The sequence below is a fragment of a genome, unplaced genomic scaffold (genome assembly GCF_019419815.1).
Source record: "Pyrus x bretschneideri cultivar Hongxiangsu unplaced genomic scaffold, Pyrus_bretschneideri_v1 Contig51, whole genome shotgun sequence".
NCBI lineage: Eukaryota > Viridiplantae > Streptophyta > Magnoliopsida > Rosales > Rosaceae > Pyrus > Pyrus x bretschneideri.
Genome location: NW_025999789.1, coordinates 1,097,258 through 1,114,821, shown reverse-complemented (window position 1 = coordinate 1,114,821; position 17,564 = coordinate 1,097,258). Strand labels below are relative to the sequence as shown.

The following is a 17,564-nucleotide window of genomic DNA, read 5'->3' as shown; positions in this document are numbered from 1 at the left end:
CCACCAACTTTTGAATATGATGGCTACTGTCAACTGTGTGAAGACTATGGTCACAAAGCCCGCCAGTGTCCCTCCCGAGGCAACTTTGCTTATTTAGCCACTGCAGACTCTCCTTCGTCAACACCTTGGGTGGTCGATTCCGGCGCCACCAACCACATCACTAATGATCCTTCCGCTCTCACACAAATTCGTCCATACACAGGTACTGACACTATTATTGTGGGCAACGGCAATCACCTCCCTATTTCTCATGTTGGTAAATCCTCCATCTCTGGTTTACATGGACCTATGTTCCTCAAAGATGTGTTATATGTCCCTGCCATTAAGAAGAATCTCTTATCTCTTCGTCGTTTTTGTTATGATAATCACTGTTTCTTTGAGATGGATGATAGTTCTTTTCGTGTGAAGGACAAGAAAACGGGCCAACTTCTTCTGATTGGGCATAGCTATGGCGAACTTTACTACATTCGAGCTGCTCCTCATGTTACTCCCAAGCTTGTGTTTTATGGTGAACGGACAACTAGCGACATGTGGCATGCTCGCTTGGGTCACCCATCCCCTGCTATCTTTCAAGTTTTAGCAAATAAATATCACATTCCTATTAGTGGTGCAGTTTCCTCAAATAACAAATGTCATGTTTGTCCCCTCGGCAAGGCATGTCGCCTTCCATTCTCCTCTCGGACATCTATGACTCACCATCCTTTAGACATGTTACATCTTGATGTATGGGGCCCTGCTCCTATGATATCCAGTTTTGGTTATAAATATTATTTATCTCTAGTGGATGATTATTCAAGATTTGTGTGGTTGTTCCCTCTTGTTCGAAAGTCAGATGTTATGCCTACCTTTATCACTTTCAAACGCATGATTGAAAATCGTTTGACTCGCACTATTAAAGTTTTACAAACAGATGGTGGTGGTGAATTCACTAGCATTGCTTTTCGGCACTTTCTTCGTGATCATGGCATCTCACATCAACTTTCTTGCCCACATACGCCGCAACAAAATGGCATCGTCGAGCGCAAACATCGCCATGTTACCGAAATGGGTCTCTGTCTTCTTGTTCAATCACACCTCCCGCACAAATTTTGGGTGGAGGCATTCACAACTGCTGCATTCCTCATCAACCGGTTGCCTCTTCATCATCTTGGGAATGTTTCTCCTTATGAAAAACTTTTTGCCAAGGTTCCTGATTACCGGTTTCTTAAGACGTTTGGATGCACGTGCTTTCCTCACTTGGTTCCTTACAACAAACATAAGTTGATGCCTAAGTCCATCCCATGTGTCTTCATTGGTTATGACAATCAATACAAAGGCTACCGTTGTCTCGACGTTGCTTTTGGTAAGGTGTATATTTCTCGCAATGTACAATTTGATGAACTCACTTTTCCGTATCACAATCGCATGGCAGATTCTCCTCCTCCTGAGCAGTCTTCTCCACCACTATTTTTGGAACCACTACTGCCTGCCGTCACACCTTTGTCTCCCAGCACCGTTCCACTACCTGCAGCAGCACCTGTGTCTCCCCGCCACCTTCTACCACCTGCATCTGATTCTTTTACGCCCCAATCTTCATCCACGGCCGGTGACGCGTCTCTACTCCCTTCACCAACTGCCCCCCTTCAGTCGTCTGCCACTCCCACTGCTGCATCACCGTCACCTGTCCCTTCTCCCGATTCTACTCCTCCACGCAAATTTGGGAGCATCAATGCTCTTACTTATACCTCGCCCCGGCATCCCCTTCCTCACGGGTTAACTGCTGTCCTTGCCGATCCACTGTCCATTGAGCCCACTAGTTACACTCAAGCCTCCAAATTTCCTCATTGGCAGCAAGCCATGAAAGAGGAACATGATGCCCTTCTTCAAAATCACACCTGGTCTCTTGTTCCTGTTACTCCCAGTATGAATATTGTGGGCTGCAAATGGGTCTTTCGTGTTAAACGCAAGGCCGACGGCTCCATTGATCGACACAAGGCTCGTCTTGTCGCCAAGGGGTTCAATCAACAAGTTGGTGTTGACTATGACGAGACCTTTAGTCCTGTCGTTAAACCAGGTACTATTCGAACTATCCTTGCCTTAGCCGTCTCACACAACTGGTCCTTGCAGCAACTTGACGTTCGGAATGCCTTCTTGAATGGTATTCTCCACGAGGAGGTTTATATGAAACAACCACCTGGCTTTGTTGATCCCACTCACTCCCAGCATGTTTGTCGCCTTCACAAAGCTCTTTACGGCCTCAAACAAGCACCTCACGCTTAGTTCCAACGTCTAGCCTCCTTCTTGTGCACTCAAGGCTTTTCCCATAGCAAATCGGATGCATCCTTGTTTACTTACCATTCCTCTACACACTCCCTCTATGTTCTGGTATACGTTGATGATCTTATTGTCACAGGTTCAAACAATGATGCTATTCACAGGTTTCTTGATCAACTATGTACCACCTTTGCTAGCCGCAAGCTAGGTGACCTCCATTTTTTTCTTGGCATGGAAGTTACTCACCAAGGCAGCCACCTTTCTCTTGCTCAAAGCCGTTATGCCTCTGATTTACTCCAGAAATTTAAGATGGACCAGTGCAAGCCCAGCCCCACTCCCTTCCTCTCCTCCTTGCGTCTCCGGCTTCTGATGGTGCTCATCTCTCGGAACCTGAAATTTATCGGAGCATGGTTGGTGGACTTCAGTATCTCACTCTCACCCGTCCAGACATTTCCTTTGCCGTTAATCAAGTTTGTCAGTACATGCACAACCCTACATCCACTCACCTTCAGGCCGTCAAACGTATCTACCGCTACATCAAAGGGACTGTTGAACGTGGCCTTTTATTTCATTCCTCTCCCGACTTCACTCTTCGCGGCTTCTCTGATGCTGACTGGGCCGGTTCCCTTGATGATCGTCGATCAACCAGTGGTGCCTGCATTTTTCTTGGTCTGAACCTTCTTACTTGGACCGCCAAGAAGCAATCCATCGTGTCTCGTTCTAGCTCCGAAGCCGAATATCGTGCTCTTGCCACCACAGCTGCTGAAATTCGTTGGTTCTGTTATCTCTTCCGTGAACTGGGCATTCCTCTTCGTACTCCACCTTGCATCTTCGTCGACAACATCTCTGCTCTTCACATGGCTGCCAATCCGGTGTTTCATGCGCGTACTCGTCATATCGAGATTGACTACCACTTTGTTCGCGAGCTTCTTGCCCACGGTGTTCTTCAAACTCGCCACATCTCCTCTCATCATCAAATCGCTGATATCTTCACTAAAGGACTTTCCCGCGATCGATTCTCTTTTCTTGGTTCCAAGCTCAATCTACACTTTGTTTCGTTTCGCTTGAGGGGGGGTGACGAGAGTATTGGATCCACCACCAATCTCTCCACTGCATCTGCTGTCAAGACATGATTCCACCAATCTCTCCATAGTGTTTATGTGAATAATCAAGAGTTATTAGTTACCTTTTATGTTGCTTAAAGTCAACTATAGGCTTGTATATATCTTGTATCAATATGTAATGCATATTAAGATTTCCAATACTGAAATACACGGCCTCCTCTTACCAAACCCTAAACCCTACTATTCTCTATAAGTTTTTCAAGACAACGTTTGCCTGCAAAATAAATTTACTGGAGAGAAAATGAAGAGAAAAGAAACATAATTTTGTACCTTCTGATTGTTGCTTGTAGTTTGCTCTTCTTCGTTGAAAATCACCGGTAATGGAATTACTTCAACTTCTCTTTCCTCTCTCAATTTCTATCTCAATTTCTACAGCGTACCTCCTCCTATTTTTTTCTGTCTTCCTCCCTTCTTACTGTGACTGATGCCTATTTATAGGCGTCATAGGAAGTCTCTGGAGCTTTTACGTGGGGAAGATAGAGGCCATATCCTTCGCCATTTTCTCTTAACCTCTCCCACTAACTGTGTAACTTTCCACGTCTTGCAGAGAAGAATATGAAATCTCGCTCCACGTTGCTTTCCCCCTTTTGTAGGAAGAAATACGTGTCTTCTTTTCTTTTCTTTTTATTTTTTTATTTTTGGTTCCTGGTTCTTCTCTCTGTCGACTTGGATTTCTAAGTCTAAACAAGACTTCACGTGGGCAATACTTTTCTTTTGAGAAGTTTGTTTGATGCAAACTTCTTTTATTTTATTTATTTTATTTTATTTTCTTAAGGGGTTTATCTCATGCTAGGTGAGTCACAGAGAAAGGAATTCAAATTCCCCCATTCTGGTGGTTTTGGATAAATAGCATCCTACCAAACCCTTTTTGAATTTCTTTTGATCAGTTCTTTCGCACAAGCTTCTCCCGTACCATTCTTTACTGTTCGTTATTTTTTTAAGAGAAGAACAGAATGGTCAGTAAGGCCTTATACTTTTTCGTTTTATTTGGATTTGAATGAATATTCCGCAACTTCATTTCTTTGTATTCTTGATTTGTTGCAGGTGTCTTTCGGTGGTGACTCTTTGCTTTGGAAACTTGCCTGATGTCTTCGTACAAAACGGTGGGATTTTTTTATCCCTTTGGTTTTGTTATGCAGCTTATTCATCTTTATTTTTATTTTTTTTCAACACATGCATCCAAATTCATGCAAAAAACTAGTGATCAGTCCTTTCCCGGACGCGGTTCTGTGGATTCTCTTTTTAACATGACAAATCAAATCCGTCCAAGATGGGAGACAAGGGGGTATATTTCTCAGTATATAGCTGTACCATTATTCAAGCATGGCCGTTGCTTTTAACTTTTGATCAAGTACAGCTGCTGTGCAGCACCTATGAGCAAAGGAGGGGGATTGTTTGTCCTCTCATTTCTATATTCTTTTCATGCCCTCCTGTGATGTATGATCACGGTTAAGCTACGTCAACATTTTATATTAATTTTTTATAGAATTAATAAAACAAAAGGTAATAAGAATATAAAATGTTAACGTAACTTAAGCGTGACCACACATCACATGAGGATATGAAGAGAGTATGAAAATGGAAGACCAGACAATCCACCTCCATGAGCAAATATACTTTTTGATATTTGGACTTGGCTTCTTCGTAAGCCAGCATGCATGACAATTATTTTTAATGCATCAGACTCCCTTTTTTTTTTTTTTTTTTACTCAACAAGCATTCCACTCTCTTTGCAATGCAAAAGTTAAGAAAGAGAAAAAAAATGGGAAGTGTTATTGGCATTGCAAAAATCTCATTCTACACTCCTTACAAGTGTATTTTTCTTTCCAAATATAGAAAGTTTGGAGTGTAGAATGAAATTTTTGGAGTAACAATAACAATTCCCAAAAATATATAGTAGTAAAATAAGTCACACATGGTGGACCTACACCATTCTATGGTAGTAATTTTCAAGGTTCTAAAAAACGCTAGGCGCTAGTCGGGTGGCCTAGGCGAATTTAGGTAAATTTCTTGTATATCTTGTAAATAAGTGCATATTGACACTTACAAAAAATTATACTTGTATGAAATTCATGGATAAGATAATAAAAGAATGATAAAATGCAAAAAAAGTATCCAACAAGTCCAAAATTTAAAAACACATCAAGCATATATGCCATATAACCATAGTGAGGAGTATTGTAAGATGACATGTACAACAAGTTCACAATTTTAAACCACTTAGACTTGGATATGATTTATTTTATTTTATTTTTTAATTTCATTAAAAATAAATAAATAAATAAACCGCCTAACCCCGCCTAGCCCGCCTAGAGCCCATCAGATTTTTCCCACCGATTTGCAAGAAAACGTCTCAGCTCACCACCGCTCAGCTCCTAGGCGCCGCCTAGGCTGTTTTTTAGAACATTGATAATTTTAACTCGTGATTAATTAATGATGTTCTCATTTCTACTTTTTTATTGTTAACTATATAATTATTTATTTGTTAGTTCATAAATCTCCTATTTAACACTCTTCCTACAACACTTTTATCAAACAACCATTTTCACGGTAAAAATGCTTTTAACTCTTCAAAAAGCACGAGCCCATATTCAATTTAAATTAGGGGTGGGCACGGTTTTAAGTGAAATCGAAAACAAAACCGAAAATTTTTGCGGTTTAGTTCGGTGCGTTTTTTAGGCTAAAATCAAAATAAAACCAAATCATTTTTTTCGGTTCGGTTCTGTTTTAAACCATTTACAAACAAAATAAAAAAAATAGCTTCAATTCTCTTATCTTTATTTAATTTGTCAACTCCCTATACTCTTTCAATGTCGTTTCGTAACAATATTATCAAACCATGAAAAATAGATTGCTGAAAGATTAACTAGCAACGTAAGTTCCAAATTCGTGTTGGAAAATATAGTTTCCTGCTAGACTTGTTGAATTGGAAAGGAGCAAAAGGGACTTCTCATCTACGGGCAGATTAGAAGGAGGAAACACCTTCTCTTTCAAATCAAAACAATGTTGTTGACTCTGGAGCTGTGAAAGAGAACTTACAGGCTTACAGTGCTTCATTGTTTGGGGGTGGGGGGTTTACCCTCCAAGAATCAAAGTTGTTGCACGGTGAGCGTGAGACAAATTGATTTGCAAATTTTGTTTGTGTAAGGTGTGAAGAACATATGAGAGTTGGGAGACAAAGAATGGTTGGATGAGTGACCGAGAGTCGAAGATTAAGAGAGAGATGAATTTCTGGCATGGTCGAGTCATACTAAAGTTATGCACTTTAACAAACAATCAACTATAACACAACATCTAATATGGGTATTTAATTAAATATTTTATTTTTTGCAGTGCGGTTCGGTTTCAAAAGGCCGAAACCACAGCCAAACCATTTTCCTTCACTGCGGTTCGGTTTCAAACCGAAACCATTTCAAAACTGCAAACCCAGACCGTTCGGTGCGATTCGGCTTGATTCGTGTTTCGATTTCGATTTCTGGTTTCAAGTGCCCACCCCTAATTTAAACCATTTTTCAAGACAAAAGTGCTTTTAACTCTTCAAAAAGCACGAGCCCAAAATCAATTTAAACCTTCTAATACGTTGCCAACCCAATGATTAGACCTTCCGTTAGTGACGTCCCATTTCACTTATGGGTGATTCCAAAACCGGAATAGAATGGGAACAAACACAATTACATTTCTCCCAAAGCATTCAAGCGTTTATCATGCTTTTGAAGAATTAGAAAATTGCTGGGATCCATGTACAAATAATATTAGTAATCAATTTTCTAAATTACTCAGAATTAGATTACTTAGATGGAGGTGGGATCTGGACTGCAGGGTAAAGTCTCTATCCGGAATCAAACCGAGTGACATAGAGCACTTGTGGCTGTGACATCCCACATCGCCTAGGGGAGTGATCCTTATATGTATATTCTCATCTCTACCTAGCACGAGGCCTTTTGGGAGCTCACTAGCTTCGGGTTCCATCGGAACTCCGAAGTTAAGCGAGTAGCGCGCGAGAGCATTCCCAGAATGGGTGACCCATCGGGAAGTTCTCGTGTGAGTTCCCAGAAACAAAACCGTGAGAGCGTAGTCGGGGCCCAGAGCGGACAATATCGTGCTACAGTGGTGGAGCGGGGCCGAGAAGTGGTCCGCCTCGGACTGGGATGTGACAGTGGCTGTTAGACTTCACACATGCGACAACCTACTCTGATACCATGAAGAAGTTGAGGTTCCACTTTAAAATGGCAATGTGGAAGTAGCTCAATTACTCATAAGCACACGTTAAGCCCTTTCTTTTTCCGATGTGAGATTTATATTCTCAATAATATTAAGGTGTTTTGAGTAAAGCATCTTAGAGCATCTCCAAAGGAGACGCCAACTTTAAACATCAAAATGATATTTGATGGCTTATGTGGCAATTTAACATTTTATACAATATTTTGCTCCACCCGATATGTTAAATAATAATGTCATTTAATAAAAAAATTTATCTTTTTGTGGAGTCCAATGATTAAGGCAACCAATCGAATATTTGAAAAACATAACAACATATTATATTAATCTATTAAAAAAATCATTTAATAAATTTGACATCTGATGTCAAATTTGACAGCAAAGACTTTGCCTTCAAATGACTCAACGCCACGTAAGAAATTGAAAGCTAGGTTGGAGAGAGTTTGCTGCCATTTTTTGCTGTTGTGTGCCTACGTGGCAGATTTGAAAACCCTAGTTGAAGCATGTCTCACAGGTGTAGCTTTTATGCTACGCATTATTCAATTGTATGGGAGTTTTAATTGTTATATTGATTTTTGCAACTCTTTACATTTTTATTTTCAACCACAACCAACCACGTCCCACATAAAAAAACCTAGAAAACCTTGGTTCATTAGTAGTGGCTCACTAGATTGTCTCTTCCTTAATTGGGACAATAAATTTGTTACAATGCTAAAGTTTCAAGTTAACCCAACGATATATTGGTTTGCACATGTGGTCAATGTCAATGTTCGATTAGTAATGAGCTAATAAACCATCTCTAAAACCTCAATTGAAGCATGCCCCGCATCAAAAAGTTAAAAAACTTGGCTAGGGCCCTAGATTGTCTTTACTTGAAGTGGAACAATGAATTTAAAACGTTGAAGTCGCGGGTTGGCACAACTATTGGTTTGTACATGTGATTAGTATTTGTTTGATTAGTAGTAAGCTTATGAACCGTCTCTCGAACTTTGATAACTTCAATACCCTGTCTCTTAAGTCATCAAAGTCGGAAAGGAATAATCCAAAAACCTTGTATGGACCCTCTTGTGCAACTGATGCTTTGAAGCTTGAAGTCTATCTACATTTTCTACACTTATTTCTCTTCTACATATGTAATGGACCTTAGCGACCACAACTTCTTTGGCATCATTCCAGACCAGATTCCAGCCTCACCAACTTGGAGAGACGATTCAGACCTCTCGGGAAATCATCTAACCGACAGAGAGTCTTCGTCCAAGGCCTCAATGCACTGCCGTTGAGGGCAACCCGATACTTCGCGGGTCCCCGCTTTTCGAAATAGTGCAAGTAATAATACAACTAAGAACATGGAAGATGTATGTAAAAATTGTAAAGGTTGAGACTAAATCTCACATTAAGTAAGTTAGGTTATTTCTCATATTGTCAATTGGTTGTATAGTGAAACCTCAACTATTTTCAATAAATTTACAAGTCCTTGTATTTAGAAGTCTCTGTAATTTACCGTTATTTCACATCACAATATTCCTTTTTCCCAGAAAATCAAAAAACAAAAATAAACAATTGTGGGACAACTCAAGTGGTAGGGTACTTACCTACACTCAGTGGAAAGAGTTTGAATCTCACTCTCCGCTTCACCTAAAACAAAAACCTGAAATTTGATGAATTTTCGCTCGCTGATTTATGCAGAAACAAACAGTGACAGAGCCTCAAAGAATAGCGGAGTCGTCCTTTCTAATTTTGGTGTTTCCTTTAAATCTAAGAAACCTACAGTCAAACCAAAGACTAAGAGATTAAAATACTTTCAACGACTTTGAAGTCGTTGCCTTCTCGCCCATAATCTACCAAAACATTATATATATATATATATATATATATATAGAGAGAGAGAGAGAGAGAGAGAGAGAGAGAAGATTGCTGCTTAATATATGGGGTGTAATATCCACACACCCCATATTACTTCTCACACACCATTCTAATTTTCGGCCATCGGATCGGCTGAATTGAAGAAGATCAACGGATAGAAATTAACGAGGGGTGTGTAAGAAGGAATTTGGGATGTGTGGATAGCACATTCCTAATATATTTCTTGTCTATGCTTCTTCTTGGCTTTGCTTTCAGTCCCGGGATGCAGAAGATGTGTATATAGTCCGCAGATTCATACAAATATGCATACCTATCTACGCGTGTAGAAGAAAACCTGTGAGTAATCTGAACCTGAGATGGATCATCCATTCTCTCATGGCTTCCTTCTCATCCTCTTGTTTTCTTCCATTTTATTCACAATACATGCATGTGATCTAACCGAACGCAGCGCCCTCAAGTCCTTCGCGAGCACTCTGTCTTCCCCGGCATTGAACTGGACTTCTTCAGTTGATTGTTGCCAGTGGGAAGGCATCACATGTAATCAGAATGGTTGGATCATCCAATTAAGATTAGCATCCAAGGGCCTCACAGGAGGTACTTTTCCTTCATCACTTGGAAACCTTAAGCTTCTTTCGCACCTCAATCTCTCCCACAATCTGCTTTCCGGCTCTCTTGAAGCCCGGATGTTCTCGTCCTTGAGTCGACTTGAGATTCTTGATTTGAGCTATAACTTTTTCTCCGGAGAAATACCATTGTCTTTATCATCAAATTACATCCAAATGGTTGATTTTTCGAGCAATAAATTCAACGGAACAATTCCATCTTCATTCCTCCAGCATGCTTGGAATTTGAGCAGTTTGAATATCAGCAATAATCATTTTACAGGCCAACTACCTTCCTCTATCTGTCTTCGTTCCTCCTCGCTTAGAGTCTTGGATTTCTCCCACAATAATTTCAGTGGCCCAATTCCTCCCGGACTAGGAAACTGTTCCGAGTTGGAGGTCTTTCGTGCTGGCGACAATACTCTCTCAGGGTCCCTTCCTGCTGATATCTACAATGCTCAGGCACTTCAAGAAATTTCATTATCTACCAATGGGCTTGTCGGACCCATCAGTGAGAATGTTGGAAAGCTCTCCAAATTAAGGCTCATGCGCCTTCAATACAACAGTCTCCAAGGTCATCTGCCCCCATCTTTGATGAATTGCACAAACCTTGTTGAAATAAATCTGGGATTCAACTTTTTTAGTGGGAATATCTCTGTGCTCGATTTCTCTAATCTTACTCAACTTAGTAAACTAGATTGTATAAGTAATAATCTCACTGGTACCTTGCCAATAAGCCTCTACTCATGCAAGTCCCTCAAAGCACTTCGACTGGCAACAAATGATTTCCAGGGCCAAATCCAACCTGAGATTCTTCAATTGAAAAACTTGACCTTCCTCTCGCTTTCTCGTAACAGACTCACCAATGTCACGGGGGCAATGAAGATATTGACGGGTTTCAAAAGTCTCAAGGTGCTCCTTCTTTCAAAAAATTTTAAAGGTGAAGAAATGCCAGACGGGGATATAACTGTCGATTCTGGGTTACAAAATCTGTGTGTTTTCAGTTTACTTATGTGTCATATGACAGGGCACATACCTGCATGGATTTCAAAGCTTGGGAAACTGGAAGTCCTGGATTTGTCTTTTAACAGACTCACTGGCACAATACCTGGTTGGCTGGGGACTCTTCCACATCTTTTCTATTTGTTGTTGAATGACAACTTGATTTCGGGTGAATTTCCAAAGGAGCTTTGCAGACTACAAGCATTAGTATCGCAAAAGGCTGAGAATGAAACAGGCCATTGTTCTCTTGAGTTGCCCGTCTACTTTCAACGCGGTAATAATGCAACTGTGCTGTCTTCACAGTACAAGTATCTGCCCAACATGCCAAGAGTAATCTCCCTCAGGAACAACAGTTTAAGCGGCAGCATACCCTTTGAGATTGGCCAATTGCAATTTCTTCAACAACTGGATCTAAGCATCAACAACTTCTCCGGCAACATTCCAGACCAAATAGCCAACCTCACAAAGTTGGAGAGATTAGAACTCAACAGTAACCATCTGTCAGGCGAAATCCCATCATCACTATCAAGTCTCCATTTCTTGTCTACATTTACTGTTGCATACAATAATCTTGAAGGACCAATACCAGCTGGCACTCAGCTCCAAGGCTTCAGTGTCTCTGCATTCGAAGGGAATCCGAAACTTTGCGGTGCCCCACTTTCAAACCAGTGCTTGCCAAGTAATGGCAATGATGCAGATGAGAAAGAGAACAACCAGGATTTGGATGATGATGAGGATCAAAGTCTATGGTTTGGGTTATCCATTGCGCTTGGTTTCTTTGTAGGGTTATTGGGATTCTGTTGCCCTTTGCTTCTCAAGAGGACGTGGAGATACGCATATTTCCAAGTCCTTGACAATATTCAATTCATGGTCTATCTGAAGTGGAGAAGGCTTAGAAGAAGGTAGAGTTCTATAATCTAGTGTAGAGTTGTATAATCTAGACTCTGTGTTCATTTTCCTTTTTTCGATTTGTTTAAATTCCTAATTCTTGTTTTTCTTCTTAACAGGAAAGCCCAAGGCCAAGTCCAAGTCCCAAATCAAAAGGACGAAGTTAAAAGTAGCAAACCGGATGGTGAAACCGTTAGTACAAATCGGTCAGAATATGCAAACAACAGTAACTCTTTCATGGTCCCTGACAACTTCCAAACCACCTCTCTCGTCAATGAAGAAATATTAGTGTGTACGGATTGAACCAGAAATTCTCTAGTGCAAAATATCTATTTAAGAGGAGGATGTTCATTCCCTAATCGGATTGTAAGTTGAATAGCTCTTTTATTTATTTTCTCTCTTTGTTTAGACCAAAATTATGGACCAAACTATCAATCATCAAGTGAAATCACGATGGAAGTTTGATAACATAACATATTAGACGATTTTACACGTGAATAAAGCCTAAGAGTATACATCATCTATGTTTAACCAAAAAAGGGTATGTCAGATAACGAATCAAACTATTCGTGAAAATCTCCTCGATTTTCATAAACTTGCACAATCGGTTTGGTTAAGAAGAAAACTGAAACTAACAGAAGGGTCCAGATTGAATTTGATACTTCACATCAAAATCTGTGTATACGCAGAATCATTGACAAGGGTTTGTATTTTTCCCGAAAGTAAAACAAAAAAACTAGTGTAAGTTGGGCTTTTACTTACTTCTTCTAGTTTGCACGGGTTGAAAGTCGGAAGTCGTACGAATCCCAACACGAGCAGAAGCCGAAAATCACAGAGCAGAAGCCGGTTCAGGAAATGTGTTACAGTGGCAGCTAAGTTCCTAACCCTGCAAATTGGTCATTGTTGGAAACATTAAAACAATCTGGGAATCTGGAAAAAAAAAAGGGCAAAAGAAAACGGTTCAGGAATTTCATCGAACAGTTTATCTGCAATCTCTTTTCAGAAAGTTTAAAATTGCAATCATCTTGTGAGCGTAAATGCAGCTTCATCGTCTACAAACACATGCATGCAACGTAACAGTTTTTTCTGTTTAAGTTTTTGGCAAACAAATGTCTGGGTCTACAATTTGATGATGTCTCGAGGTTATGTCGAGAGAGATTTTCTTCGGGATTTTTTTTTTTTAATTTTTTATTTTTAAATGAGGTCTAATATAATAGGCCTGGCTCACAACTGATCCAGAGAGACATCGGCTTGTTCACCTTTTTAGTGATGATTGGATCATATTCAATGATTAAGCTGGATTAGTTTGACTTGAATTAAGAAGTATAAGAATTGTTAAGCGTTTTATGCATTTGGAGATATGAGGTTAAAGATTTCTTCTGTTTTATATAGACAACCATTTATGCAAAGGGGTTTTCATTTTTTTTAAATGGGAACTAGTTTTTGGTCTCATTGACATCGAACTTAACAATATAGTTTTGGATAATTGATTTTTTTTTTTTTTTTTGCAACAGTAAGCTATAAAAAAGATGATGTCAATGTAGAGTGATACCCACAACTAGTCTCCGTTTAAAAAAGATGATGCTTTTGTTTTCTGTTTTAGCCACTTGGATTTTAGATTGACTCTTTCGCTCATGCTTTGTATCGTATTATGGTGTTTTGAAGAAAACATAGCCTGATAGGTGGGAGGATTCCCAGGACTTAAGTATCACTACACCATTTCTGGTGTAGCCGATGTGGGATCATAACATCACACCACCCTTCGGAAGACTCAACGCCCACGACGGCTCTTACTTTGGTGGCTTTCACTCTTAATGACAACGCAGCCTCTGGTCGTCCCGTTAAGGTAACCCTTTCCAAGTCGCCCCCTCCGCAGGGTCGGGACCGGACGCCCACGGTGGCTCTTACTCTGGTGGCTTTCACTCTTAACGGCAGTGCACCTTTGGTCGTCCCGTTAAGGTAGCCCCTTTCAGGTCGCCCCCTCCGCAGCGTCGAGAACCTAGGCTCTGATACCAATGTTAGGTACTCAAACCCAAGGGAAGAGCCCAATCCAAAAGACTAAACTGATAGGTGCGAGGACCCCAAGGACTTAAGTACCACTACACCATTTCTGGTGTAGCCGATGTGGGATCATAACATCACACCACCCTTCGGAAGACCCAACGCCCATGACGACCCTTACTCTGGTGGCTTTCACTCTTAATGACAACGCGTATTCAAGTTAGTCAATACTCTAGCCAGTGAGAATAATTGAGCTCTATATTAATTGAATACTTACTTTACCCAAGAAAAACAAAAACAAAATGCTCCATTAATTTCCTTTGATCATGACTTAAGTAAACCATTGAGTCCAATCTGCTAAGAAGAACAAAATCAACTTCGATAAGTTGGCAAGTCAATGTCCAAAATTTCAAGCATTCTTCGTGATAATGATTATACTTTGCAATTTCGAAGTCAAATGCACTGAAATATATATATATAGAGTAGTGAAATAGGTCACGCATGGTAAATTTATGCTATTTTATATTAAACAATTATTACGCGTAACTGTATCATTTATTTTTATACAAGAGATATTTAAAGCAGAAAAATCAAGCACATAACTTTGCACGTTGTTAAATCAATGAGAATTTTCTAATAAATAAATTAATGATCATCTCACTTCTCCTTATTCTTAACTATATAATTATTCATCTGTTAGTTCATAACTCTCCTATTTAATCGAAATTCCTTAACTTGATTGCATCTAAAAAATTGCCCAAAGTGATTAATAGTGTTTACTTTCTATTCAAAGCACTTTTAAAAAACAACATTTTTGAAGGGCTTTAAACTCTTCTAAAAGCACTAGCCCAAAATCAATGTAAACCTTCTAATACGTTGCCAACCCATGATTAGACCCTCCATTAGTGACGTCCCATTTCACCTATGGCGTGGTTACGAAATCGGACTGGAATGGGAAGAAACGGAATGGCACTTCTCTCAAAGCATTCCAGCATTTACCAAGCTTGTGAGGAATCAAAAAAAATTTCTAAATTATTCATAATTAGACTATTTAGATCGAGGTGGTATTTGGACTCCGGGATGAAGGCTACAGCTGGAATCAAACTTTTCTACCTAAAATACACTTTTTACTTGTAGCTCAAGTGATTAAAAATATTTACCATTGCATTTGAGTCCGAGATTTGATTATCCTCTTCTTCACTATTGATTGTATCCAAAAAGGAAAAAAAAAAAGAATTGTAATCTAAACGCATTTGGCCACTTGAAGTCAATGTAAGTGACTCTTTGAAGTCTTTTGTTTGTTGTTTACTCTTAAAGTCAAACCAAACCACTTCAAATCCATAAAAGATGTTTGAAGAAATTGGGAAATAGCAGACAAAACCACATTACATACATACATAGTACGTGTGTGTGTATATAATTGTTATTAACACTCTAAAAATTTCATTTTGCATTCCAAATTTTCTATAATTAGAAAGAAAAATACATTTATAAGGAGTGTAGAATGAGATTTTAATATTATTAATAACACTTTCCATATGTATATATATACACGTACATACATACATATTGATCAATATAAAAGCTTGCAAGTTGCCACTTAACAATGTTCATATGCAGCTAATAACACTTTCCAGAAGATGTATATACTGCACAAGTTGATGCACATTTGACGTATATGTATTTTTTGTTGTTCAAAGATGTACATGTATATGTGTATACGAATGACTCTTGCGATCCAAGCCAACGCAGCGCTCTCACGACCTTCTCTCGCTCTCCGTCTTCTCCTCCGTTGAACTGGACTACTACTTCCAGTTGATTGTTGGCAGTGAGAAGGCATCACCTGTGAACAAAATGCTCCATTAATTTCCCTTGATCATGCCTTAAGTAGACCACTGAGTCCAATCTGCTAGGAAGAAAAAAGACAAGTTGGCATGTCAAAGTCAATGTCCAAAACTTCAAGCATTCTTCGTGTTATTTATTACTAGCCTTCGCACTTACACATGTGCAAAAGATATTTTTTGAATCACCACGTGCTATGTGCGATTATATATTTTTTGAATCATATTATTGTTAGTCCATTATGAGGTTAAGTCCACCCCCCCTCCCCTTAATGTAGATAATATTGTATGTTCAAAAGAAAAAAATCATTTTAACAACTAATTGAATCACATTTTTATGCACATGCGAAATACTTTTTTATAATCGGCACTATACCTCTTAAGATGTTTTGAACATGTTTAAAAATAGAGAAAATAATATTTAATAAATAAGTGATTAAATCACATTATTGCTAGCCTATTATAAGATACTAATTATAAAAATTAAAAAAAAATGCACAAAAAAAATTTAATTATAAAAAACACCGTTTATATTATGAAAATACCTCTACATTATTTGATAATTGATGCATTATTTTGGGCTGCTTTTGAACTTTTTTGTTTGGGGGGCATTTTTGTGCCCTTGTTTTTTTGGTGAAGCTCGTGACCCCAAATGGGGATGCTGGCTTTATATAGTAGTATAGATATCTTTGCAATTTCAAAGTCAAGACAAAGAAAAACAAATATAGTTGTTAAATAAGTCACACACAAGTGGCCCTCTTGCACAGTAGTAGAGAGGAGTGTTATCCTTGCACCACGGCATAGGTTCGAACCCCGTCGGCTTCCTAATTTAACATCTAATCTAACAAATATATCGTTTGACAAAAAAAAAAAAGTTACACCTGGTGGACCCACACCATTTTGTATTAACTAATTAGTACGCGTAATTATGTCAATTTGTTTGGGTAATGCTAGGGAGATCAAATTTCTAAAACAAATGATGTGGATGTTGATGATTGAATTATTAGTTAAGTGTAGATTAACGTGATTATTTCCTATTAGTGACACATCATTTGATGTGCAAATTTAATTTAAAATTTTGGTCTCCCTAGCATTATCTTCTTTTTTCTTTTCTTTTTTATTTATATACAAGGTTAGAGGGAAAAAATCGAGCTCGTTACCTTGACTTATAAGAGCATCTCCAATGTAAGTTGCTATTTTTGAGACTCCCACCACCACTTTTAAGTACTCATTTAAGAACTTAACGGGAATCTTTGTGTCCCTAATTTGAAGTTTTATGATTTTACGTGATAATTTGATTAGGTGCACATTTTCTGCTTATATTAACCTTTTTTTAATTAATTAAAATTAAAAGCATTAAAATCTTCAATCAAGATTGTGGGTCCCGTTTTCCACTCAAGGTGCACAATTTTTGTTTATGTTAAACATTTTTTAATGGGAACATTTTTGCTCATCACTCTAAAATTTGGTGTATGCTCATTATACATTTAATTATCTGCCACGTATTATTTCACTTAACCTTGATTAATTTTTTTCAAAATTGAAAAAGTAACATATAATTTGAAAATTAACTATAGCTAAGTGAAATGACACATGGAAAATGACTAGGTGTATGGTGAGCATAAACCATAATTATGGTGGTGGGCAAAAATGCACCCGTTTTTAATTAAGGAGCTTTAATGAAAAGGGCTTAAACCAAGATTATTTTAATAAAAAAAAACAACCCTATAATTTTCTTTAACCAAAAACACTTCAAAATTAACCATAAGGAT

At 38.7% G+C, this 17,564-nt stretch overlaps 1 protein-coding gene across 2 annotated transcripts; it reads left to right on the top strand.

Moving 5' to 3' along the window:
- The first annotated feature begins 9,491 nt into the window (after window positions 1-9,491).
- Window positions 9,492-12,427, top strand: LOC103954063 (receptor-like protein 2). 2 transcript variants are annotated; one of them, XM_048570108.1, is made up of 3 exons: window positions 9,493-11,000; window positions 11,088-11,964; window positions 12,070-12,427. In XM_048570108.1, the coding sequence occupies exons 1-3, from the start codon at window positions 9,815-9,817 to the stop codon at window positions 12,251-12,253; spliced, it is 2,247 nt and encodes a 748-aa protein (XP_048426065.1). In that variant the 5' UTR covers window positions 9,493-9,814; the 3' UTR covers window positions 12,254-12,427. The 2 variants fall into 2 exon arrangements, with proteins under 2 accessions (XP_048426064.1, XP_048426065.1); XM_048570107.1 differs by having other exon boundaries at window positions 9,492-11,964.
- The last annotated feature ends 5,137 nt before the right edge of the window (window positions 12,428-17,564 follow it).